The sequence below is a fragment of the Dasypus novemcinctus genome, chromosome 21 (assembly GCF_030445035.2).
Source record: "Dasypus novemcinctus isolate mDasNov1 chromosome 21, mDasNov1.1.hap2, whole genome shotgun sequence".
In the NCBI taxonomy this organism is placed as follows: Eukaryota; Metazoa; Chordata; class Mammalia; order Cingulata; family Dasypodidae; genus Dasypus; species Dasypus novemcinctus.
In genome coordinates, this window is record NC_080693.1 from 84,656,536 (window position 1) to 84,682,300 (window position 25,765).

General features: G+C 45.9%; 1 protein-coding gene across 2 annotated transcripts in view; it reads left to right on the forward strand.

The window, feature by feature from the left end:
• The window catches only part of RPTOR (regulatory associated protein of MTOR complex 1), a 434,359-nt gene that overhangs the window by 65,163 nt on the left and 343,431 nt on the right, over nt 1-25,765 (forward strand). For both annotated transcript variants that reach the window (XM_058284855.1, XM_058284854.2), the window contains exons 3-4: nt 7,079-7,181; nt 24,622-24,704. In XM_058284855.1, coding sequence (XP_058140838.1) covers nt 7,079-7,181; nt 24,622-24,704 — 186 coding nt within the window. The remainder of the gene's footprint in view (nt 1-7,078; nt 7,182-24,621; nt 24,705-25,765) is intronic.

A 25,765-nucleotide genomic window follows, 5' to 3' on the forward strand; every position in this document is an offset into this window, starting at 1 on the left:
AAATCAAGCTTTTATTGAGTCAGAAATTCTTGGTGTTCCCATTAAAGAAATTTTAGCAGTGGCCTTTATCTAGAATCCTAAACTGGGAAGGAATAGGGAAAAAAAAGTTAGAGCTCGTAGCTTGTCAAGGCCAAGTGTTCGCTGGTGGTAAGGTCCGTGTTCTGTTTTGATTGGCAGAGTTCTAGGAATACAGTTTTGTCCCTTAAGTCTGCTTGTTCTCCTCAGCAGTGCATTTCATAGCACTGACCCCAGCTTACAGGAAATTATCAGTATTTTCCAGTATCCAAGATAGAAACCACTTGCTACATTTGTTTTTACTCTTTTGCCTGCATATGTGTATCTTCAGATTTGGCACAATAATCATGGCGATGGTTGTGCACCCTCCTCTTTTCACTCAGTTATGTGTTTCAGCATCTCCCCATGCTGTCTAGTAGCCTTCACAAATAGGCTTTTTAAACAGCGTTGTTGAAGTGTCATTTACAGATCATAAAGTTCACCTGTGTGAAGTCCATAATTCAGTGATAGTATATTTACAGTGGTGCACCCTGAAACTCTGTTTTTAGTGGCTGTATAATATTTTATCATACGCTACATTATTTAACTATGTCCTCAAAGTTGGACCTTTAGGCCTCAGTACAGTAAGTTTTACCATGTTTAGACTTCATGTTGTCTAATTATTTAGAGTTCATTTGCAAGTTTATGTATCTTCATAGCATCCCTCTGTGACAATAAGCATTTTTATTTCTGCTTTTTAGGTAAGGAGGCTAATGTATAGTTAGTTGGAGCCTTGCAAGCCAAAGGCAAAGCAGTCCTTCCGCATGCTGCGCCCTCTGGGCGTGAGCCTCAGCCTCTGGCCTGGTCACACGTCCAGCTGTGCAGGGGAGACGCTCCCAGGTGGCCGCTGGCTGCATCAAGAGATCATATACTTACAGGAGGGTTCAGCGTAGAAGATTCCTTCAGAAGAGAATTTCCTTAGTTCTTTTAAAACAGTTATGATCTCTATGAACTCCTTCCTCCGCCCGGAAAAGACAGTACCTTTAGAGTAAGATATAAATGGCTCCTTTTTTAAAACCTTTTTAATGCCAGAAGTTCTTTAGTTTGATTCTTAGAAATCGAAATTTCTCCAGGGTCTGTGGTTTTTGGAACTAAACTTGTACCATGTCTCCTGAGCGATTTGCATGGGATAGAAGGGTGAGGAATGTGAACCTGCTATACAAGGAGTGAGAAAAGAGCTCTGATGAGGTTTTCTGTTTTGATGTCTTTTTATTAGGTTGTTTTATAGACGTGTAGGGTAGATTTTAAAAGCATTGAAGTTAAAATAAAATAAAATAAAAGCATTGACGTGTAGAGATTTTGGCCTGAAAAGGGGTACTTACACCCAAATTAAGCTTTTGACTCCAGGTGACAAACCTAAGCTCGTAAATTCAAGAACCATTTCCCTCATCTCCAGTTCTCACTGAAATGAACAAAGGACTATAAAAAGAGGGAGTATCTCAAGTTAGCACAGCTGCTGTTGCTGCTGCTGCTCATCTTGTTTGTGTTACAGGTTTGTGGTTGCAAAAATTCGGTTGGATGTGCTGCTTGCTTGGTTTATTGATGACTCTTTGCTAGTCGCCTTTGGATGGGAGTTAGGGGCAAACTGAATTTCTCTTCTCCTTATCAACTGGATTTTCCCTACTTTTCTCCATGGTGTGTCTACTCTGTTTGCTATATGTTCTCATTTCTGACTTTCTTTATAAATTATGCATCTTTGTAGCTTTGGTACTGCTCAGAGTTTTTCCTCGCTGGTCTGAATCTTAACGAGCACAGCTGGGATGCTGGGAATTGGGTGTCTTTGCCTCTGACAAACAAGGGAATAGTAAATGCTATGACACACATGGCAAAGCCCAGGCTTGCTTTCTGTTTTGTTTGTCATGATGCTCAGCTGCTGTATTGGGAGAAGTGAGAGGTGAGTCACACTCTCAGCACGGCAGCAGCAAGCAGTGATTGACCGGTCGGACGTGGGCGAGCTCTTCATCCTGCATCCGGCCTAGTGTCACAGCTCGTCAGCCTCGTTACTTCAGATTCATGTTTGCTGTGCCACCTGATCAGCTGTATCTTTTCAGAAAATAAAGGTTTTGTTTTTTTTTCTCCAAGCCAATTAAGTAGGAAGGAATCAGTAAAGGAAGCCCTGGTGATTTAGTTTGAATTCTTTGGATGGTGATAGGCACTGCCTAGTTTTGATCAGTAAGGCGACATGTGCTTGTGTGTACAGGGCTGGAATGCAGTGGTTTTTAAAAAGGGGTGGCATGCTGCGTCTACAGGCCCTGTTCTGAAACTCTGAAATCTTAACACTCTGAGAACTGGAAATGTTTTCATAGCTATTTGGGGGCAAAAAACTTAACCTGAACTGATGTGAGGCTGTTGATAGCCTTTAGTTGTTCCATGTTTAGTGACTCTTTATGCATTTCACTGTAGACATATTCATCTGTAGTGAAAAGCACGAGTAGTCTATAGTCTTTTAAATTACTAGATGTTGCTTCAGACACTGCTGGGTATACTGTATGGGATATGATTTATGTACCATATTCCCTTTTGGAAATCTGAAAAAATTCTGTATTCCATATCACATCTGGCACTAAAGGATGTAAGGGAAACTGCCCAGTTTGTTATAATGCCACCAGTCTCCCTCTGCCCAGCTCCTCCCATGCCTCTGCCACCTGGTCTGCAAAGTGCTATTGAGACCTCTCAGTTTGGGGAGAGGCAGGAGGCAGGAGGCTGCTGGCCTCCAAAGATGCTCACTGTCCGGTAGAGAGAGCAGTCAGAGAGGCACAGCTTCAGAACTGGAGAAGTCCTCAGTGCCCAAGAGTGTACCTCCACCCAGCCCCTCACTTTAAGGATCAGGAGAGCTTGAAATGGAGAGACATAGTCATTAGTTCTATAGCTGTATTATTAGGAAACATATTAATCTAGAAATTTTGGAATGAGTTTGCCACAGAAATGAAAATGTAAATCTGAAGTAAAAAGACCTTTTATGAAATAGCTACAGATTTAAAACTCACCACTTGAAATGAGGTCAACACCATTAAGTTGAAGAAGAAGAAGAAGAAGCATATTTGATCGGCTTGAGGCTATTTACTGGTCATGGCTTTTGGCCCAGTGGTGGAATTAAATTGGTGACTAGATGTTAGGCCAGTTGCATTTTTCTAGTTTATATATTGGTGCATTCTCAGAATTTTTTCCTTTTCTTTTTAAAAAGTATATGGGAAGCGGATGTGGCTCAAGTGATTGGGCTCCCGCATACATGGGAGGTTCCTGGTTCGGTTCCTGGTGCCTCCTAAACAAGACAGCGAGCTGGTGTGACAGGCATGGTGTGCTGATGCAACAAGATGATACAACAAGAGAAACAAGAAGAAAAACATGAGTACACAGCACAGCAGGGAGTGGAGGTGGCTCCAGCAATAAGACGCCTCCCTCCCACATTGGAAGTCCCGGGTTCGGTTCCCAATGACTCCTAAAGAAACAAGGAAGATGAACAAACACAGCAAGTGCAAACAACAAGGAAATGGGGAGAAAAATAAATAAAATAAAGTTTTGGGAAAAAAAAGTGTAAAGAATGATGTAGGTTTTTTAGGTGTGTGTCAAATAAGCAAGGCTGAATCAAATTAACTTCTTTCATGTCTTCATTTGTGTAGTGCATCTTGTTTCACACTTCACCACTGTGGGCCTTGCTCACCTCTCGCTCCCTTTTAGAGCAGCCAAGCAGAAATTGTTTTGTTTGTTCTGGGATGAAGAAGACGAGTGCGCTGGTGCCCGTGGTGGGGTGCAGGCCATTCGCCGTATCCTGAGACTAAGGGTGGTGATTGGGCCACCAGTCATATTTTTGTCTCCAGGGCTTAGAGGGCTTCAGAGATCATGATTTTTTATAATTAAGTCAGAAATTCATTTTACTGAGGATTGTTTATTTTAGACTTAAACCGCAGGTGTAGATGTGAAGAGATATGAGTAATTTGCCTAGTATGCTGTTGACAGCCCAAGCAGAAGGAATAGGAATACAGAGATGTCTGGAATGCTGCATAAATACCCTGCCTCATCTTCCACCCCCACAGAACCAAAACTAAGCGAAACAAGATTAAGAAGGAAAAGAAGGGAAAGGCAGAGGCACCCCCAGTGGAGCTAGGAGATCCCCACGGGCATGGACTCTAATCCTGGCTCCTCCATTTGCTAGCTTGGTGGACTTGCCCCATCCCTTATTCTCCTGATCCTGCCATAAATGGTAGGTACCACCACCGACTTCGTGGCCTTTTTTTAAAGGAGTAAAATAAATTGTGAGTGTAAACCACTAGGCACAGTGCCTGTTAGGGAGGAAGCACTTAGGAAACAGAGGCCATTATTTATCAGAAGTGCTGTGACTGGTCTTAAAACCTGGCTCTGAACTTCCTGGATCATGGGATGAGTTACTGACCACTCCCAGGAAAATGCTTTCCCCCCCTTTCTCTGTTGGCACATATAGGGATTTCGGATGTTGGGAGGGAAAGCATTGCTGAGCCAGCTGTCCTAAAGGCAGGTTATTGAAACCAATGTGGTATTAGTTTAAGTACTGGCTGATAGAGTAACGGGATAAATTTGATTACCCAGAAATAGGATTTGGTCTCTATGAGAATTAGTGTTTTCTAAAGGAGTCATTACAGACCTAGGAGTTTGGGAGAGATTATTGAACAGGTAGGATTGCCATGATTGGCTAGTTTTTTGGAAAAAAATTAGTCCTCATCTTGTATCATACAAAAATAACATCCCGATGGAGTAAAGCATTAAACAAAAACAAACAAAAAAAGAAAATACATGTATTCACTCATCCACAGCAGAGTCATTGTGCTCCTGGTGTGTGCCAGGCCATTGCTCAGATGACGCAAGTACAGTCATTGGCGGAGCCTTGGACACCTAGATGGGCTGAGCTTTGCCAGAAAAGCATGGACACAGCAGTGTCATGGAGCAGCCAGCTCTGACCACTCTGTATTGGGAACTTGGGGGGTGGCGAGGGAAGGCCTCCCTGCAAAATCGATATTTAAGCTGGACCTGCAGAACGCGTCTGAGTTAGCCAGGTGGAGGTGGAGGAAGGAGGCAGAGGGAATGGTCTGTTGGAAGGCCCTGCATTCTGGAGGGCTCATGCTGAACTTGACAAACTAGGAAGCAGGAAGTGGTTGGCGTAAGACCGGAGAGTGGACAGAAGTGAAACTGGGGAGTTTTCAGGAATTGGATCTTACAGGGCTTTAGTAGCAGGGCCAAGCAAGTTGGCCTTAAATCTTGAAGGTTTTGGGAATGAATTAAAAGTGGGGAGGGAAGCGGATTTGGCTAAATGATAAACCATTCGCCTACCACATGGGAAGTCCAGGGTTCAAACCCAGGGCCTCCTGACCCGCGCTGGCCCACATGCAGTGCTGATGCATGCAAGAAGTGCCGTGCCATGCAGGGATGTCCCCCACATAGGGGAGCCCCACATGTAAGGAGTGCACCCTATAAGGAGAGCTGCCCTGTGTGAAAAAAGTGCAGCCTGCCCAGGAGTGGGGCCACATGCATGGAGAGCTGATGCAGCAAGATGAGCAACAATGAGAGACACAGATGCACAGAAGAACACACAGCAAATGGACACAGAGAGCAGACAACGGGGGGTGGGGGGGTTGGTGGAGAGGGAAGGGGAGAGAGTAAAAAAAAGTCTTTAAAAAAATAAAAAAAATAAAAGTGGGGACTGCCAGATGTGTTTTCAAAAATGCCACTCTTTTGAAGTAATGAAAATGCTCTAATAATGCCTGAACTGATGAATGCACAATTATGTGATTATACCAAATACCACTGATTGTACACTTTGGATGAATTGTATGCTTTATTAATATGTATCAATAAAATTGATTTGTTAAAACAAAAACACATGCCACTCTGGCTGCACTGTGGAGACTGGGTGGGAATTGGCAGGAGGGGGTCCTGGGAACCTCTTGGAGCCCAGGCCCGCGTGGTGGTGGTTTGGGTTAGGGAGGCAGTGAAGTGCACTGCTTCCAGAGGATGTGGGAAGAAGAATGGAAGAGACTTGGTAATGAGTGGAATGTGGGGTGCTAGTGGTCAGGAATGGGGTGAAGGAGGGGTATGGACCCAGAACTCGTGGCTCAGATCGTACTCTCAATGGGCACCCCTTCTAAAATGATTCCTCCTCCCCTCCACCACAGGGGTCTTTATTTCTTTGATTTACTGATGTATCTAAACCTAGTGCTTGCCGCATAGTAGGTGCTCAGTAAATATTTTTGGACAAGTGAATGAAGGTTGAGGTCCAGGTATCTGCCTTGAGCCGCTGGGTTGTTAGGGCTGATGTTTCCTAGTTTTGGGAACCCTGAAAGAAACAGGTTTGGAGGAAGGTATGAGATGACAGGCCCAGTACTTTGGTATGCTGAGAAGCAGGGGATGGATGAGATGACACACACCAATGAAGGGAAGGTTTGCATCCAGCAATGTGGGTGGACTTATGCATAAAGAACAAATGGAAATAAAACACAAAAATCACCAATGCCAGTGAAAAATTGGCAATAAGCATGAATAGACAATTCACAAAAGATGATAGATAAAAATAGTGAATACGTGTTTGAAAAAATATTTAGCCTTATTAAAGAGTGCAAACTAAATCAGTATGACAGTTTTTCTCATTAAATTCTTAACAGTTTAAAATAATGAACTAGCAGTAAATGGATGGGAATATAACGTTGTACAGTTTTTTTGCAGAGAGATTTGGCAGAATGTATCAAGGACCTTGAAATGTTTGTATCTTTTGATCATATAATTCTGTCTCTGGAAGTTTATCATAAAGAAGCTTGAGAAACACCTCTCCTGCCATGCCCACCTTCCCATCTCCTAGCTTACACTGAAACTGTTTTCAAAGCAGGAAGTGATTTCTGAAAAAACGTTGGGGTAGCGTGTGTAATAGGTCAAAGAAAGACTGGCTGGAGAGGAGGAGTGGTATGGACTGGGCAAATGGAACCTGGGATAATTTTGAAACTGGAAAAATTCATCCATGAGTTTGCATCTTGAAATGCTTGTTTTTCTCTTATGTTTCCAGATGAAGACTGTTAGTGTTGCCTTAGTTTTGTGTCTGAATGTTGGTGTGGATCCTCCAGATGTGGTGAAGACAACACCCTGTGCTCGCTTAGAATGCTGGATAGGTGAGTGTGGGGTCCTCCAGGGCACCTGGGCTGAGGGTGGGGGCTCGGCATGGGCAGGGCTAGCCATTTAATGTGCTGGCCTGGAAGAGGCCTGCCACTGGCTTTGTAAACCTAAGGATTTTATTTCTTTTTACAATTATAAAAGCATTCTGGTATTTTAGATGAGTTTATCTATGATTCATAGTAGGAAAATGTTTCAGGGAAAATTAATAAAATCATAGTTGTTAGATTATGTCTTTTTCATGTTTATAAGTTTGTCCTGTAGCTGGCTCATAATAGTAGCCATATACACTTTAAAAAAAGATTGAATGAATAATATCGGTATGCAATATATTTATGGAGAAGATAAGCTGAACCTTTTCCAGCAAAGCATCACAGATTATATCCTAGATTCTGATAATGACAGGTGATGTTTATGTGATTTTAATTTTCACCCAAAGGGGTGCTGATGCACAATACCAGAAATTGGTTGGCTTTTAATAAAGGGTATTTATTTGGGGTAGAAGCTTACAGTTACTAGGCCATAAAGTGTAAGTTACTTCCCTCACCAAATCTGTTGCCATATGTTGGAGCAAGATGTCTGCCGATGTCTGCAGGGTTTCCTTTTCCCCTTAAGTCTCTGTGGTCCCAGATGCTTCCAATATCCGCTGTAGGCTGGGATAAGTCTCATCTCTCTAAGGGCTCTTTTCTCTCTGGGCTTAGCTGCTCTGTTCTCTCCACAAGGTCAGCTGTAGACTATCAGGCTGTCTCTCTTCCCAGGGCCTCTGCTCTGTCTATGGAGCTGTCTCTTTTCCTCTGTGTTCTTCTTCTGTGTGTTTAATTCCCGGGGCTACAACTGACTCCTCTGCCTTGTCGTTTTCTCAAGGAGGCAGGACTCAACATCCTACTGATCTATTTTTGGATTTCATAAATAGTACCAAACTGCTACACCTTCTATTACCGCTTTGCTGAGTTTTTGTCAAGAATCAATGTTGAGGAAGCGGACTTGGCCCAATGGATAGGGTGTCTGCCTACTACATGGGAGGTCTGTGGTTCAAATCCTGGGCCTCCTTGACCCGTGTGGAGCTGGCTCATGCACAGTGCTGATGCGCGCAAGGAGTGCCATTCCACGCAGGGGTGTCCCCCGCATAGGGGAGCCCCACGTACAAGGAGTGCGCCCTGTAAGGAGAGCCACCCAGTGTGAAAGAAAGTGCAGCCTGCCCAAGAATGGCGCCGCACACACGGAGAGCTGACACAACAAGATGACGCAACAAAAAGAAACACAGATTCCCAGTGCCACTGATAAGGATAGACACGGTCACAGAAGAACACACAGCGCATGGACACAGAGCAGACAACTGGGGAGTGGGGGGGAGGGAAGGGAGAGAAATAAATAAAAAATAAATCTTAAAAAAAAAAAAGTCAATGTTGAATTTTGCCAGATGCTTTCTCTACATCTATTGAGACAATCACCTGGCTTTTTTTTCTTAGTCTGTTGATATGCTGATTTATGTTGATTGATTTTTGGTGGTTGAACCAACCTTAAATTCCTGGACTAAACCTCACTTGGTCATGATGTATTATCTGTTTTATATATTGATGGATTTTATTTGCTAATATTTAGCTAAGGAACATCTCATCTCTGATTATGAGGGATGTTGGTCTATAGTTTTCTTGTAACATGTTTGTTTGTTTTTGGTATCAGGCTAATGCTGGCCTTTTTAAAGACTTGGAGAGTATTCCCTCCTTTTCTGTTTTCTGGAAGAGTTCATGTTGAATTGGGTATCATTACTTCTCTAAATTTTACCAGTGAAGCCATCTCGGCATTGATTTTCGTTTTTGGGAGTTTCCATTTTGGAAAACTACAAGTCAAGTTCCTTCAATTGAGGGATATAGAATATAGGGCTATTATCTGTTTCTTCTTGAATAAGTTTTGGTAATTTCTGTCTTTCAAGGGATATGCCCATTTCATCTGGTATAAGTATATCTTAATAGAGTTGTTCATAAAATTTTATTTTGTTTTTTATTTCTTTTTCATCTTTTGCTTATTTTCTTATTTCCGTTCATAATATTTTATTATTATCCTTTTAATGACTCTAGGATCTATACTGTTTCTTCCTTCTTTCATTCCTGGTTTGTAATTTGTTCACTCTTTCTGTTTCTCTCTTTCCCTGACTAGAGGATTATCAATTTTATTGATCTTTTTAAAGAACTGGCTTTTAGTTTCATTGATTTTCTGTATTTTTTCCTTTCGTGTTTTCTGGTTCATTGATTTCTGCTCTTAAGTTTATTGTAATTTCATTCTTCTTATTTGCCTTTGGTTGCCCTTTAACTTATCACAATTTACCTTACCACTTCACATACAATGTATGAACAGTATACCTCTACATTCCCTTACCCATTCTCTGGGCTATTGTTGTTATATGTTTTATATATGTTATAACCCCACAATGCATTATTACTAATTTGTTTCTTTAAATAGTCAGTTATCTTTTAAATAGATTAAAAAATAAGACAAAAGTGCCTTTTTAACACTTACCGTCATATTTACCATTTCCATGACCATTTGTTTCTTTTTGTAGGTCTACGTTTACATCTGGTATACTCAATCATTCTGCCTGAAGAACTTTCTTGACCATTTCTTATAGTGCTATCTGGTGGTATTGAATCCTCCCGGATTTTGTTTGAAAAATTCTTCATTTTGCCTCATTATTAAATGATGTTTTCTTAGGGTGTAAAGTTTTGTGTTGACACTTTCTTTCAGTACTTTAAAATTTCCATTCCATTATCTCATGGCTGGCATAGTCTCTGGTAAGAAGTCTCCTTTGATTCCTATTCTTGTTTCTTTTTACTCTGGTAGTCTTCCAGATTTTCTTTTTACCTTTGGATTTGTAGTAGTTTGTCTGTGATATGTCTATTTTTGTACTTATTTCAATTTATTCTTTTTTGGGTTCTCTGGGCTCTTTTTGGATTGTAGTTTGATGTCTTCATTTTTGCAGAATTTCTTAGCAAGTATCTTTTTAAGATTTCTTCTGCCCTGTTTTATTTTTCTATTGTGGAACTCAACTATACATATTTGACTGTGACATTGTCTCACAGCTTTTAGATGTGTTCTGTTTGTTTTCTACCATGTGTTTTCCTCTTTGTTTCAGTTTGTATAATTTCTATGACCTATTTTCCAGTTCATTGTACTTTTCTTTGTTGCATTCTAGTCTTCTGATAAACAGGTTGACTGAATTCTTTATCTCAGATTATTTTCCTCTAGCATTTCCATCTGACTCTTTCTTTTAATTTCCATCTCTCTGCTGAAATGCATGTTACCCATTGTTTCCCCCAAAGCCATTACTAGGTTAATCATAGTTATTTTAAAGTGCCCAACCTATCGTTTAGAAATTTGGGTCACTTGAGTCTGAGTCTCTTGATTGCTTTATTTCTTGACTGTAATTTCCTTTTTCTTTTCTTTTCTTTTTTGTGTACGTGCTTTCTAATTTTTGTTTGCATGTTGGGCTTTCTGTATAGAGGAGCTCTAGAAACTGAAATAAGTGTTATTTATTCCTAGAAATGGGTTGCCCCTTCTTCTGCAGTTGGTGGCTAAGCAGTCTGTCCATAGTGTGCTGGACTTGGATTGGGCTGTTGCTCTGTTCTTAGAGCAGGTACCGGAGGCCCCAAGCATGTTCTCAGTGTTCCCGCACTGCTGTCAGCCTTGAGCCCTGCTGCGTGCCACCCACGTGGAACACCCCTCTTGTTGCCTCCTATCTTGAAGCTGCTCTTGCTGGTTATTCAGGGCTCTGCTCACGTTCAAGTCCCAACCCCTGTGGGGTGAGTGTGTTGTAACCTGGGCCTTTGAAGATGTTACTAGTTAAGGGGTGGCCCAGTGGAGTGAGGATGGGCCTCCTTCCACGATGGTTGAGGTCCCTTAAAGGTCCCGGAAGGAGAAGCCAGAAGCTGAAAGTCAGTGGAACCCAGAAGAGAAAGGAGAAGGTGCTGCCGTCCATGGCCATGGGACAGAAGAGCCTTCGACCACAGTGCCATGTGCTTGCGGAGAGAGCATTGCCTGCTGATGCCCCAGTTTTAGACTATAAATTCCCGTTGTTTAAGCCCGCCCATTCTGTGGCGTTTGTTGTGGCAGCCGGGAAGTCAGCGCAGTGGGGTGGGCCAGTGTTGTCTTGGTCTCCCCCAGTCTTAGGCAGCTGTGTGTCTGGGCCTTGGAGGTAGGGTTGTCCACCGTTTTTGCCTGTTCTCGGTGGTAGCTGGACTCTGCTTGGTAATCAGTAGAGTCCTGTGCCAGATGGTTCTCTGTCCCTACCCTAGTGGTAGAGCCATTTTGCTTCTTCCCTCACCCAGCCTCAGTAAATCTTTGCCTGTGTCTCGGGAGAATTTTTCCTATGCCAACCTCAAAGCAAGACAGGTTTTAGGCTCCACTCTTTCCCCAGGTGCAGTGCATCTTACCTGTGCTTTTTGAGTGAGAGCATTTGCTGCTGCGTTGCCAGGGTCTGTGGAGGAGGAGGGTATTGTCTGTGCCGTCTGCCTGCGCAGGCAGCCGCTGCACGCCTGTGCTCCTGCCCGCCTCCCGCTTTTGTTTGGAAGAGCACTGGGGGATGCACGTGGAGAAGGGGCCCCTGCCTGTTCCAAACTGACCTGGCTGGCCCACAGTTGGGCTTTAAGAATTCGTTACAATTTTGACAAGTTCCTTTTTGTTGGCCAGCCCCGCAAACCCCTCTTTCTAGCCCCACAGCCCCCGCTTTCCTGCCCCACAGCCCCCCCTTTCCTGCCTGTGCTCTTCCGAAGCCGAAGCCGGGCACGTGGCTGGTCTCTTGGAGCTCGGGTTTCTTGTTGCCTCATGATCTCGGGGCTCTGATGGGCTCAGGAGGATGCTGTTGATTGTTTAGCTTTCCGTGTTGTCTGGGAGCAGCTTAATTAGTACTTCTTTTTTTTTTTCTTTATCGCAACTCTGCATCCTAAGGAAATGAGAAGTTCCCTTTATCTACTTAAAACTGATGAAAATTGCAAATTATCCTAAACTGGCTTAGGGAAAAACCCAATGATTTTTCCTGCATCATTTGCTTGCTCAGTGTCTGGGTATTTTAGAATCACAGTCTTTATCTTACAGCATCCCCACCCCCCAGTGACAGAGTGGCCCTTTGCTGTGGCCTGCCTTCTTAGCTCTTGCTTGCTAATTGCCATCTCCCCGTGACTCTGCGTTGGTTGAAATCGACTTCGGGGTAGCCGCCACTGACCGCCCCCGCTCCAGGGTTTTAGATGTCTTTATTTTGGTCAATAGTCTAAAATTCCAGAACTGTAAAAGCTGTAGCAAATAATTTACCCTGAGGTCTCCAAGGGTCTCATCTGCAAACGGGCACTGGTCATTATCACGGTTTGGTTTCAACAGGAAGACATAAACCCTAGAAAACCTGACTCAGTTTCTGGCCTTCAGGATTTCCCAATTTTCTCCACTAGATACATTTTTGACTAGAAAAAAAAATTAATTCTACATTCTGGTTAAAATTAGAAAGCATGTTAACATGGAATGAACCTCCCTCTGTAAGGCTTTAAGCCACCAGGACCCAGGCTCCCCCCACCGTCAGTCTTCTCCTCCACCCCCTGCTGCAGAATGTGGCCTTCGCGACGACAGGCGCTTTGGAGCTTTCCCTTCCCCAGGACTTTGTAGTACCGTGAGCACTTCACGTCAGTGATGTGAGCAGCTAGGTCTGGTTTTTGGCAGCATCTACCTGTGTCTGCTCACTGACCAAGGTCCACAGTGTGTCAAGGTTGACAGTTGGGCAGAAGCTCTGGTTCCTCCTCAGGTGATAGCATCTCGTGCCAGCCTTGCTGAAGTCACCGGGTGGTACTTGTCAAGGTTGATCCTGTGCTGACGTGTGCCACCAGCATCACCCCGGCCTCCTGCATGCTTCTGGGGTTTGCTGATACGGCCGTGGCCGTGACTCATGTGGCCCTGGTGTTTCCGGGTCCCTCTCAGTGTGGATGGCATGTTGGTGGCCAAGGTGAAAGGGCTGTCCCTGACTTTTTAAAAAAAGATTTATTTATTTATTTCTCTCCCCTCCCCCCCACCTCAGTTGTCTGTTCTCTGTGTCTATTTGCTGTGTCTTCTTCTTTGTCCGCTTCTGTTGTTGTCAGCGGCACCGGGAATCTGTGTTTCTTTTTGTTGCGTCATCTTGCTGCGTCAGCTCTCCGTGTGTGCAGCACCATTCCTGGATAGGCTGCACTTTCTTTTGCACTGGGCAGCTCTACTTATGGGGCTCACTCCTTGCACGTGGGGCTCCCCTACGCGGGGGACACCCCTGCGTGGCACGGCACTCCTTGTGCGCAGTGCTGCGCATGGCCCAGCTCCACATGGGTAAGGAGGCCCGGGGCTTGAACCGCGGACCTCCCATGTGGTAGACGGACGCCCTAACCACTGGGCCAAGTCCGCTTCCCTGTCCCTGACTTTTAAATGTTATTCATCCCTCATCAAAGCTGGGCTTTGCCCTTGTTTTCTGTCTTCTCCCTCCCACCTGCTCGTATGTAGGTGCTTAGAGCAGGCTCCTAATCTGACCTAGGCATCTGTTCCTGCAGCGCGGGCACCCCTGGGATCATACAGATGTCTTTATCAGAGCAGAGAATTGTACTTTCTTTGGAGAGGAGCCTTAGTTTTTTTGAGGTTCTCCAGGGATCCTCGACTCTACCCCCTCCCCCCCATAGAAGAATCCTTCCTCAGGCAGTTTCTTTGATCATTATTACATGACGGTGCCAATGGAAATGAGAAGAATCCCCTACCTCCTTCTTAGTGGGAAAGATCCAGCAAATGGATAAGTTTTGTTTCATGTCCTTTTAAACTTTAAGAAAGTAATTTACTTTGTAATCATTTCAAATGGGTTTTGAGCTTTTTCTAAGCTGAAAACTTTCATCTGGCCTGAATTAAAAAGAGTGTCTGCTGGTCCTTGTGATGGTGGTATTTAACAGTATGTTCTGAGGAAAAAAAATCCTTAAGGTTTGATTCAGCAAATTTGCACTGGTACCTAGCAGTCCACATTTTGTTTTGAAAAAAGAAGTTCACAAGTTGCAAGTACAGTATTAAGCATTTTTCCCCCTGAGTCATTTGAGTGTGAGTTGCTCACATGCTCTCCATTACCTCCCGATGCTTTAGTAATTCCTGCAAACAAGGAGTATCTTCTATAATCACAGTACAGCCCTCTGAATCGGGAGATTGACGTGGATGTGCCACCGTGAACGGTGCAGTCCTCAGGCCCACTCAGGCTTTCCCATTGTCCCAAGAATGCCCCTGTCTGCACGGGTCCTGCTCCGCCTCCCAGGTGCCTTTCATTTTGTCTCATTCCCTTGGAAATAGTTCCTCAGTCTTGCCTTGACTTTCAGGACCCCAGCACTTTTGGAGATGATGGGCTCCTTATTTTGTAGAATGTCCTTGATGTATCCTTGTCCTTAAACTTAAATTCTGCCTCTTTGGCAGGAGTGCCACAGAAGGGATCTGCTTTCCTGGCAGGTGGCATGTGATTTTGATCGATCCCATTATGGACGATGCAACTCTTTTATCATTTGGTGAAGTTGGTACCTGCCTGACTTCTCCACTCTGCAATTACTCTTTCCCCTTTGTCCTTGTTTTTTTTCTTTTTTTTAATGCATATTTTAAAAATTACCTTTAAAAAAATTATTTGTTTATTTCTCCCTCTTCCCTTCCTCCCGCCCTGCTGTTTTTGCTGTCAGTGTTGTCTTCTCTTCTGATTTTCTCTCCTCTAGGATTCACCAGGATTCGATCCTGGGGGACCTCTGATGTGGAGAGAGGTTTCCTGTCAATTGTGCCACCTCAGTTCCTGGTTTCTGCTGCGCTTCACCTGCCTCTCTTTGATGCGTCATCATCTTGCTGCTTGGCTCACTTGCACGGGCGCTGGCCGCTTGCGCTCACCATGTGGGCACTCGCGCAGGCACTGGCTTGCTGCATGGGCATGCTTTCTCCTCTTCTTTTTCACCAGGAGGCCCCAGGGATCGAGCCTGGGTCCTCCCATATGGTGGGCGGAAGCTTTATCATTTGAGCTACATCCGCTTCCCTATCTTTTTTTTTTTTTTAGAAGATATGTAGATCACGCAAAATGTTACCCCTTTGTCCTTAATAAGTATTTTGAGAATAGGTGCTCTGAGACTGTGTAAATATTCCTTTCCTCTTCAGACTTTCAGTTTATTCGTTTTGAACTCAGTTTCCTTTTTAGTCGGTGGATCAGAACCTGTTACTATCATTGCTTATTTTGATGGCTCAAGTTGTGTCCCATTTAGCCAGTGGGCACACATTCAAATTGGCTTTGTGTCTTTGTGTCTTGCCTTGTCATTCTTTGAGAACTTCCTTACTTTCTGACCACCACTTTGTGTCATGCTCCTCTTGTTCATGCCCTGTCATGTTCCTGGAATTGGCCATTTCGCCAAGGAGCTCTAGTTACCTTTAGCGGATTATAATAATTTAGAAACCGAGGTCTGGGTGCTAGGTGTCATCATGGATAGAGGAAGGGCATGCAAGTGTGCGTATAATATGTGCATGTGTTTCTTTTTATACACACATTTATGACTACATTTCTGTAGCTGTATATTTAAATAGTAACCACACATTTACACTAATGCCTTCAATTCCAACCCAACCCCACAGGGTTTTCTCATTTTGTTATCTGTAACTTTCTCTTCTGACTGTGAGAATCTTGGAACTTTTATTCTTGATATATTTGCTAATTTGGTAGCGCCTCCCCTATGAACTAGCATCTCACTCCTGCCATCACCACCCACCTCGGGCTCCTTTATCCTGCACTAGACCCTAAAAACGCCTGCCTAGGCTCCTGCACGCACACTGGGTCGCCCCTAGGCTCCCGCACCCACACTGGGTCACCCCTCTGTGGGTAGACACGCCTTCCTTCCCTACCCTTCCTTCTGGACCCTGTCACCCTCGACAGCTCCTTCTGGGCCACAACAGTTCCCCTCACCCCAGAGCAGTTGCCAACCTTGGCCAGCCTCACCTGGTGGCTTTAGGACTGAGTTGTTCAAAAGGGCATTTCAGCATTTTCAACAAGGGCTTTGGACTTTAGGCATGGCTAGCCCAGGGGATGGCGATATACCAGAAACCAAGATTGAGAAGTGGGGCCAAGCTGGGGAGATAATGGACCGCCACTTTGTACAAGGCATGGTGCTTCTGGCATACTGGAGTAGAACACTTTCTTTCCCTTAGACAGATGGCAGCTCCATTGGTTGGAGAAGGGCTGGTTGTAGGGTGAGGGCTTATGGGAAGGCACCTGCCTAGAATGATCAATGACCAAAGGGAGGGGAGCAGAGCCTGGGCTTGAGGCATGAGGCGAAGGGGTGCACCTGTGCCAGAGACCCAGGTAAGCTGTCAGCTGGGGGAGGCAAGGATCAGCCGGTGGAGGAGATTTGAGGCTAGTCATAGCTGTGGCTACAGTTGCCGTGAGAACTGGGGGATGTTAGGCTGTGGAAGCTTGGAGGGAGAATGGGAGACAGGCAGTGAAGGCCCTGCAGCAGCTTGCCAGGCAAGGAGAGAGGGCTGTAGGGATGGGGAGCCCAGGCTTGACAAAGGTTCCTTCTGGGTTTTTCAAGATGAGGAGGACCGTAAGAAGACGGCCATCTAGAAGGCTCTATCAGTCTATTCCTCTTGGCCTTGGCATTGTGCTGGGTCACAGAGCTCAAGCATTGGGTGTTCCTCAATACCCCCCTTGATTCCTTCCAGCCAGGGCAGGTGACCTGAGTGCTGGGCACCTTGAGTTCCTCTTCTGTATCATGGAGTAGATGAGGGCACCTGGGCCTTTTCTGCAGGGACGCTATCCGGGAGCACAAACATGGCTTGGGGCCGAGACTGGCACGCAGCAAGGGGCGGCGAGGGGCACAGCCTCCCTCCCATACCCCGTGCTCTGCACTTGCTCCCCACCTGGTGGGAGCCTCTCCCGGAGCCTGCTCCACATTTGCTTTATTCTGTGTGGCCTGCTGCGAAGGAGTGGTAAAATACACACACCTCGTTTAACCAGAGTCATTATGTGTGCCAAGGGCAGCTGTTCAGTCAGAGCCGAGCATCTCTAGCAGATGTCTGGTCATAGGACGCATGATGTTTCTTATTTTATTTTTCGAATTAAATATTAAATATGTCAGGTAGCAGTCTGAGAGCATCCCCTGTGCCTTATTTTAAGCACATGGACGTGGAATCGATTTTATGTGTGTGTGTGGCGTAGGGAAGGGTATTACGAGTTGTTGCCTTTCTGGGCTGCAGACGTGTTCCTGACTTATGGGAACAGTCTGTGCTAGGTTTGAGCTGCTCCGGTCTCAAGAGCTGAGGGGGGAGTTGAAAATAGGAGGATTCTTTCTCTCAGTCTGTTTTTGTGTACCTGTGCATATATTAACTAAACACTCAGATGCACACATGTGTTGAAGGAATACAGCTTCCAGAGGCTTTGGGAGGGCGCGTGGTGTTTGTAATGTGGCCCTTTAGGTTTTTATGTAGTAATGGGCACTTTTGACGCCAGAATAAAGATGTGCTGTACTGGTCTGAAACGGCTCTGTGGCCTTCCTGATTGTCCCTGGGCCTTCCTGATTGTCTCATGCATGGTACAGTATGGCCTGGGCTGTGAATTCCAGCAGAGGGAGGAGGCAGCTGCAGGTCTTTAGATGCTTGCCAGGAACCGGCAGGGAGACGAGGGTGCCGTGAGCTGGGAGCGTTTCAGGGCCCCAGCTCGGCTGACACCTCTTTTCCCACCCCTGCTCCTCTATCCCTCTAGAAAATAAGGTGTTGTTTTACTTCATAAAAATGACATTCTCCTCTTTTCAAAGAAGCAGGAGAGAGGCTGTTTTGTTTTATGGCCAAGCATTAAATGCGATGGCAGTGATCGCAAAAGCTTGCTAAAGAGCGCTGTGTGTGCCATGCCTCGTTGGGGAATTATCTGTGGTTTAGAGCAGAGCATTGCTGAGCTGAGCACTGAGCAGGAGGAGGTCTGATTAGCGGAAGTATTGTTTATGTGTGTGCTGATGGTCGCTGTGTGTCGTAGGGGTAAGAATGCTGTAGATTTGTCAGCTGCACGGAGGTTGTTCCCATCCTTAGAGAGCAGCAGCGCAGATTTCCTTCCCTCTCGCACACTGTGGGCCTTAGAGACGCTGCGTGCGTGTGCTCCAGGTAGTGCTGACTGCCCGCTGGGAAGCCCCCGAGTTTGCAGAGCACGCACGTCTTTGTCATTTGATTTTTTAAGACAAACTTGGGATGGATTTACAGATATTTGTTAAGTGGAAACTTAGATGTTAAGCTCAGTGCTGCAAACAAAAGGAAAGTGAGTAGCAGGCCTTGCTCTCAAGGGGGTTCTAACCTGGCCGGGACATGGGCCGGCGCCCCGAGATCGAAGACAGTGCCTGGCCCGCACTGCGTGGCCCAGCTCAGAAACCTCGGGGGTGAAGGAGCAGCGCCCTTCTGTGTAAGGGCGGGGAGGAAGGGGCCTTGGGGGGCACATGTGCATGTGGACAGAGGAGAGCCTGGCTGGGTCCTGGGGCGTTGGGGCTCTGTGGCCCGAGGTCACGTGCTTACTCTTCTCCTGCCCATGAGCCACCGCTCTGCACACCCCCGGGCCCGCAGCTGGAACGCCTGCCTCCTGGGGGTCCTGCCTTCAGCCCCCTCTGAAGGAGGACTGCATACCTGCACGAAGCCTCGCCACCCGCTCTTTCCAGAGTGAACTTCTTGGTGCCATGAGGCCTGTGTTTTCATCCAGTGACCCCCTCGAGCCTGTCTCAAAGCCAAGCATTCGTGGTTTTTGTGTAAGGTGGCAAGAGAGGGCATAGGGACGTAATGTAGGTGGCACCTGGGGCCGAGGGTCAGGGGGGCTTCAGTGGAGAGCTTCGCTGCTAGAGCGGAAGGCCCTAACCTAAGGACCTCCCGATCCTGGGGGGCCTGCAGCCCTGGCCGCCAGCCCGAGCCTTGCTGCCGCGGGTCCGCGCGGCCGCGCCCACCCTGAGCTTTGCCCTCCAGCTCAGGGGGGTGATACACTCTAATTACAAAATACAGAGCGATGCTACCAGGCTAATAAAATATAGTCATTAAAAACCATTCCTCATTTCAAAGTAGCCATTTCGCCATTATGTATTTTCTCAATCAAAAATTACTTCCTCAAGGTTACATAACTAATTAGTGGCAGAGTCCTTGAAAGCCATACAAAGAAATTTACACTTGATCTAGTAGGCAGTACTCGGTTAATAAGTCAATTAACAAATATTTATTAAGTGTCTTCTAAATGCAGGGTACAAAGAAGTACAAAGATTCTTTGAGCAGTGAGCTCTGTAGTTTTAAAAATTTTTTATTGAAATATAGTATACAGAGGAAAAAGTACATGTAAGCCAGGCATGTAGTTGGAGAAACCTTTCCAAACTGACCACACCCAGGCAACCCAGATCAAGTAGCAACATGAGGGAAGTGGTTTGACTCAACTGATAGAGTGTCCGCCTACCACATGGGAGGTCCAGGATTCGATCCCCAGGGCCTCCTGACCCATGTGGTGAGCTGGCGCATGCACAGTGCTGCCGTGTGCAAGGAGTGCCGTGCCACGCAGAGGCGTCCCCCGCGTAGGGGAGCCGCATTTGCAAGGAGTGCACACCACAAGGAGAGCCGCCCCATGTGAAAAAAGCACAGCCTCCCCAGGAGTGGTGCTGCACGCTTGGAGAGCTGATGCAGCAAGATACGCAACAACACAACAAAAAAGTGACATGGTTTCACAGTGCCCCATGACAAGAATGCAGGTGGACACAGAAGAACACAAGCAAGTGACACAGAGAGCAGACAACAGGGGGAAGAGGAGAGAAATAAATAAATCTTAAAAAAAAAAAAAAAGGCAACGTGAGCAGCTGCGCAGAGGCCCTGGCTTGTGCTCTCTGGTCTCCACTCTTGACAGCTGTGTTCCTTTGGCTTAGTTTGCACCGAGGCAGGGAGAATGCAGGCAGGCACAGGAGGCCTTCGGGAAGGAGAGGGTGGTCGAAGTGTCGTTTGAGAAGTCCCTCCACTCCCACGTTCGGGATGGATGGAGTCATCGCACTCGATCCAGAAATCCCGCCGGGGCTCAGAAGGCCTGTCAGCGCTGTCAGCATGAGGCTGCGGCCTTGGCTTGACGTGGTAATGGCCGAGGGAGGGCCAGCTCTTTCGAAGGGAAACGTGGAGAGCACATGGTCACTGAGTGGGTGCCTGTGGAGAGGATGGGGGTAAAGAACTCTGTGCCAAGGTTCACGGCTGGCCGAAGGCCTGCACCATCAGCACTCTTCGTGAACTTGGACTTTCAGCCTCGCCTCTCTTCTGTGCCATGAGGTGGGTGGGCTTAGTTCCCTTTAATGTAAAGCTCTAAATGGCATGATATATGGGGGTGGGAGGGTGGGGAGGGCGGTTCTGTTGAAAAGTTTGTAGATACAAGCTAAAAGCTTTATACAGATGCCAGTTACCATCGACTCGTCTCCCAGCCATCTGCTTCATTCATTAATTTACTCACTCGTGAAGTTTGTTATTAGTTTTTTCCTATCTTCCCCCTTAAAACAAAATAGAAACCCAAGAAATTATTGAAAGAGACATGTTTTACCAAGACAGATGTATAGTTGTAAATTTACATTCCGTCCACCTCACCGGCAGCAGATTGATAATATTGTCGGCAGGGCCCACCGGGGATTTAATGTGGCATGTTAAATGCGTCGTTCCAGCGGGCCTCTTTCTTTCCCTGTCTCCTTCTCCCCTTCCTTTCTTCCCCTCTCACTGTCTCACTCATGATCCTGTTCCTGGGAAGAAATCTTAAAGGTAGTTGACGGCGGGGATTGCTAATAGATGGCAGCCCCTCTTCAGTGAGCAGTGTGATGAAGGGCCAGTAGCAGGCCCTGCCGCTCCTGAGGGTGGGCAGGGGAGGGAGAGGGGGTGCTGCTGCCCGGGCTGCCTGCCCTGAGGAGGGCGCCCCGAGTCTGCTGGCACGTGGGCAAGGGCAGGAGTGGCAGCAGCGCTGGCCTCGCTGATGGGCTTCTGTGAGCCTTCTTCCCTTCTTGTGAGCCTGCTGGGGAGAGGCTGGCGGGAGAGGGGGCGGACGGGCTTTCTTGCTTCTTTGTCCAGGTGAAATTCAAGGAGGTACAGCTTTACCCCCCAACTTTTAGCCTGCTGAGTAGAGGGCGGGGATTAGAGGTGTAGATGAGTCTGATTCCTGTACAGGCCTTTCTCTTCTGCAGAGGGAAACATTTCAGCTCTCTCTCTCTCTCTTTTTTTTTTTTAAGATTTATTTTATTTATTCCTCTCCCCTTCCCCTCAGTTGTCTGCTCTTTATTTCCATTCGCTGTATGTTCCTCTGTGTCCGCTTAAATTCTTGTCAGCGGCACTGTGAATCTGTGTCTCTTTTTGTCGCATCATCTTGCTGCGTCAGCTCTCTGTGTGTGCGGCGCCACTCCTGGGCAGGCTGCACTTGTTTTGCCCTGGGCGGCTCTCCTTACAGGGTGCACTTCTTGCGCGTGGGACTCCCCTATGTGGGGGACACCCCTGCATGGCAGGGCACTCCTTGTGCACATCAGTACTGCATGTGGGCCAGCTCCACACGGGTCAGGAGGTCCTGGGTTTGAACCCTGGACCTCCCATGCAGTAGGCGGACACTCTGTCTATTGAGCCAAATCCGCTTCCCCCAGCTCTCTCTTAACCTCAGGTTATAGCCATGAGCCACTGCCCTCAGTGGGCGCTGCCCACTAAGTGTGAATGAGTGACTTCAGGCCTTCCACGCCCCTCCATGCTTGACTCTGTTGATCATCACACACACCCCGTTTCTTGAGTTGTATGCTGCCTTCTTTCATGGTGTACTTCCCAGGAAAAGGAGCATGGTACACAAATTTGGTGTGTGTTTGTCCAAAAAGACTTTTACTTTATCTCATTCTTGAGCATCAGATGGAAAATTATTTTCACTGAGAATTTTGAAGGCATTGCTCTATTTTGTCTAGCTTTCCCTTTTGAAGGGAAATTTAGTGCTTTTCTAATTCCTGGTCTGATTTTTCTCTAAATGTTTTTCTTTGTCTTTAGCTTTTTGCAGTTTGATTATTATGATGTGTCTGTGTGTGGATTATCCTGTTTGGGTTTGCTAATAAGCTCCTTGAATCTATAAGTTTATGTCTTTTGCCAAATTTGGGAAGTTTTCAGCCAGTAGATCTCCATTTTTTTTTCAGTCCCACGCTTTCCTCATTCTGGGTCTCGGATGACACAGATGGTAGACTTCTTGTTGTAGTTCCACTGGGTCCTTGAGGCTCTTTTCTCTGGAACCGTTCAGTTTCTGCCTAGGTGGGATTTTACCACCAGCCTTTAAGAAACAGGGCTGGAACTGGAGGAGCGGTTTGCCCTCTCGTGCCCCTTTGTGGTCTCTGCTGCCCCCTGCTCCCTGCAGTACCTGTTCTTCTTGAGGTGGAGCCTTTCTGGGTCCATTTCTCCAGAAAACCTTTTGGCTCTGCTGGTGTGTGGGAGAGGCGGAGGCTGTCACTTGGCTTGCAGGATCAGGGGCCCCATAATCCAGCCAGGACTTCTAAACCCAGTTTAAGCTCTACGCCGGCCCCTGCCAGGACCTGGCTTCCTCTGGGGTCCTGCAGACATAGCCTTTCGGAGGCATCTCCTTATGCCTCCTGTGTCCTGGGAAACCTGTTTCATCGTCTTCATTTGCTCTCGGACTTCAAAAAATTTTTTCTTCTCTCTTCTGTTGACCTTGTCCTTGTCGATTTGTACCTTTTAAACATTCCTTTATTGTCATTTTAATGGAATTTCAGAAGGGAATGGAGATAAATGATGTGCTTGTTCTGCCATGTTTCAAGGAACACTTTATGATTCTAATGCAAAATAAATGATATGGACAGAATGTTCATGGTTAAGCTATGCTCAAGGGAGTCACCAGGAACGGTGTGCTGGAGGAAGTGGCCTTTGAGTTGACCCTTCAAAGGGTAAGTGAGGTTTGAATCCAGGAACTATCAGGGCTTGGAGGTGGCAGCAGGGCATGTAAGGCACGTTCAGGGAGAGTGAGCAGCTCTGCTGGGCAGCGGGAAGGTTTGTGGGCGGGGGGTCGGAAGGCGCTCAGGAGGAGCTGCCTGGAGGGAGAGTGAGCACTGGGCCTCCACATGCCAGCTACTTGGCTCTCAAGCAGTCGCCTGGGGGGACTTCTCAAAACAAATATCCCTGAACCCCTTTCCCAAGAAATGTCGTGGTCAGGTTTGAGGACCACTGGGGTATAAAGACCTGCCTGCATCTTGGCTGGGTTTTATAACCTGCCTCCTTGTAGCTTCTTGATCCTGGGGCTGTTGTACTGAGAGTGTGCTGCTTCAGTGTCCTTGTGCAGTGCCCCATTCCTAATGCTGGGCTCGAGCCCAGCAGGTTATTCCAGGGACTGACCCCTGCCCTGGGACCCTGGCCCCTGTGACACGGACTCGTTTCTGTGCCTCCCAAGCTGGCGGCTGGTGCCCTGGCCTCCAGACGCATGGATGTGGACCACCTGTGGCCAGGTTTTCACGGCCTTGTGCTCTGTTTGCCTGTCGAGACTTACTGGTATTGTCTGCTGCTCAGGTGTTTCCAAACTCTCATTCTCTCATTAGCCTTGTCCATCTTATCATTAAATATTTTTGGAAAAAAAGTTATTCATAATAAATATTTATGCTACCTAACATTTGATGGGTTTGTTATTATTTTTACATAAACAAATACTAAAAATTTTTTCTCAGCTAAATTTTTAATATGGTAAATATCAATAGATGTAATCATATAAACAAAAGTCCTATGGGGTTCTTAATCATTTTTTAAGAGGGTAAATGGGTCCTGAGACCAGAAAAAATTGAGAACTGCTATTTTAAGAGTCATTTACTCTACAGGCCCACTCCTGGAATAAATGGGTGACCTGTGAACATACATGTCTGTCTGTGAAACTGATTTTTTTATGGAAGAACTAAGAGAACATAGAACAAAATGCTTTGAAATGTGCCCTCGCTTTGTCCTTGTTTCATATCTTTCTCCTCCTCCTTTACACACGAGAGGTAGGGTTTGCACACGAGGAGCAAGTGTGTGGTATTCTTGATGTGGAGCTTCCTTGTCCACTCTCTCTCTGTGTTTCACATGAAGCCTAAAGTAGGAGAACAAGAATAAAGTAGTAAGAGTGGAGAGGAACCACAGGTATCAAAGTCCACACAAACAGGGATGGAGGAAAAACAATTATTGGGCCAGGGATTTTAATAAAAGCAGTTTCTCTAGAAAGGTGAAGAGTGCTGGGGAGCTTAACCTTGTTTGAGTGCAGTAGCAGTCCTGCAAATCTGGTTAAGCACAGATAAACCGCAGGCCATGCCGTGTCACATTTAGTCAAAGATGACTTTGAAGTGAATTATGTAAGAGGAAAAACTGGGAAGGAAAAGTTTAGCAGAGGAAGAAATGCATGCATAAAGAACTTTCTCCTTTTCGTTGCTTCCTTAGATCCTCTGTCCATGGGTCCTCAGAAAGCTCTGGAAACCATTGGTGCAAATTTGCAGAAGCAGTACGAGAACTGGCAGCCAAGGGTAAGCTTTCTTTACTTGGTCATCCCTTTCTTTCAGGGAAACTTTAATTTCTTGGTTTTAAACAACCTTTGAATCTAAGCAAGAGTTTTTTACAGTCCTCCACATTCCGTAGTTGGGCGATTGTCCCGTCTGTGTTGTGCGTTTACTGATCCGCCGAGTGTCTCGGTGCACACTGCATCAAGTACATGGTTGGGCCTGCACTGGGATGACGTGTGAACTGGGCAGTCAATAATTCAGTTTGCTTAAGATTGCTTTTCAAAATCCTTACACAACAAAAAGTATTTTTCCTGTTACTCTCAAATCATGGTTTTTATTTTGCTCAGGAAATGTATTTTCAGTAACTTTTCCACAACCTAAGCTAGTTAGCGCTACTACTCCTGTCTTCTATTTTCAAACAACTCAGGGGAAAAAAGGGCACCTAACATTCAAAAGATGACACCTATTATATGCTTTCTCTTTGATTCAAAGGTAACGTTTTTATAGGGAGCCAGTTACCAATTACTGCATCTTTTGTTACTTGTATTTTACAGTTTTTTTTTTTTTAAGAAAAGTGGCATGGAATATGATAAATTGTGTCAAATTGCCTTTCAGATCTTAAGTTATTTGTTAATCACCCAAAGGCCTAATTACTTTAATCTTGCTCATAAACTGGTTTGATATGGGAAATGAGAAGTTTAGGGTCTTTATGGGGGAGACTTTACAGTCATCTCTGTGCTATGGCTTCTGGAATCTTCTGCAGGAGTGGGATGAAGGGGGCAGGTCAGGTGGGTGACCCTGCCTGATGCCTTTGGGGAGGAGATACACTCATCGTTTTTGGATATAAGTTTATTGGAAGCAAATGACACTTGCCTGTGTGAGATTTTGATTTGTGGGTAGTTTTTCCACAGGATCTGGAATTTAGAAATCCTTCTTTGTACCTTATTTGCATTCCAGGGTAAAAGATCAGTCAGAAGTGCAGTTGTTCAGGCTCTCACAATGCCCTTAGGTAATTTCTAAATTAGTAGTTGGTTGACAATTGTTGTGGACTATCTGCATTTTTAGGCCGCATCTCTGTGCTTTGC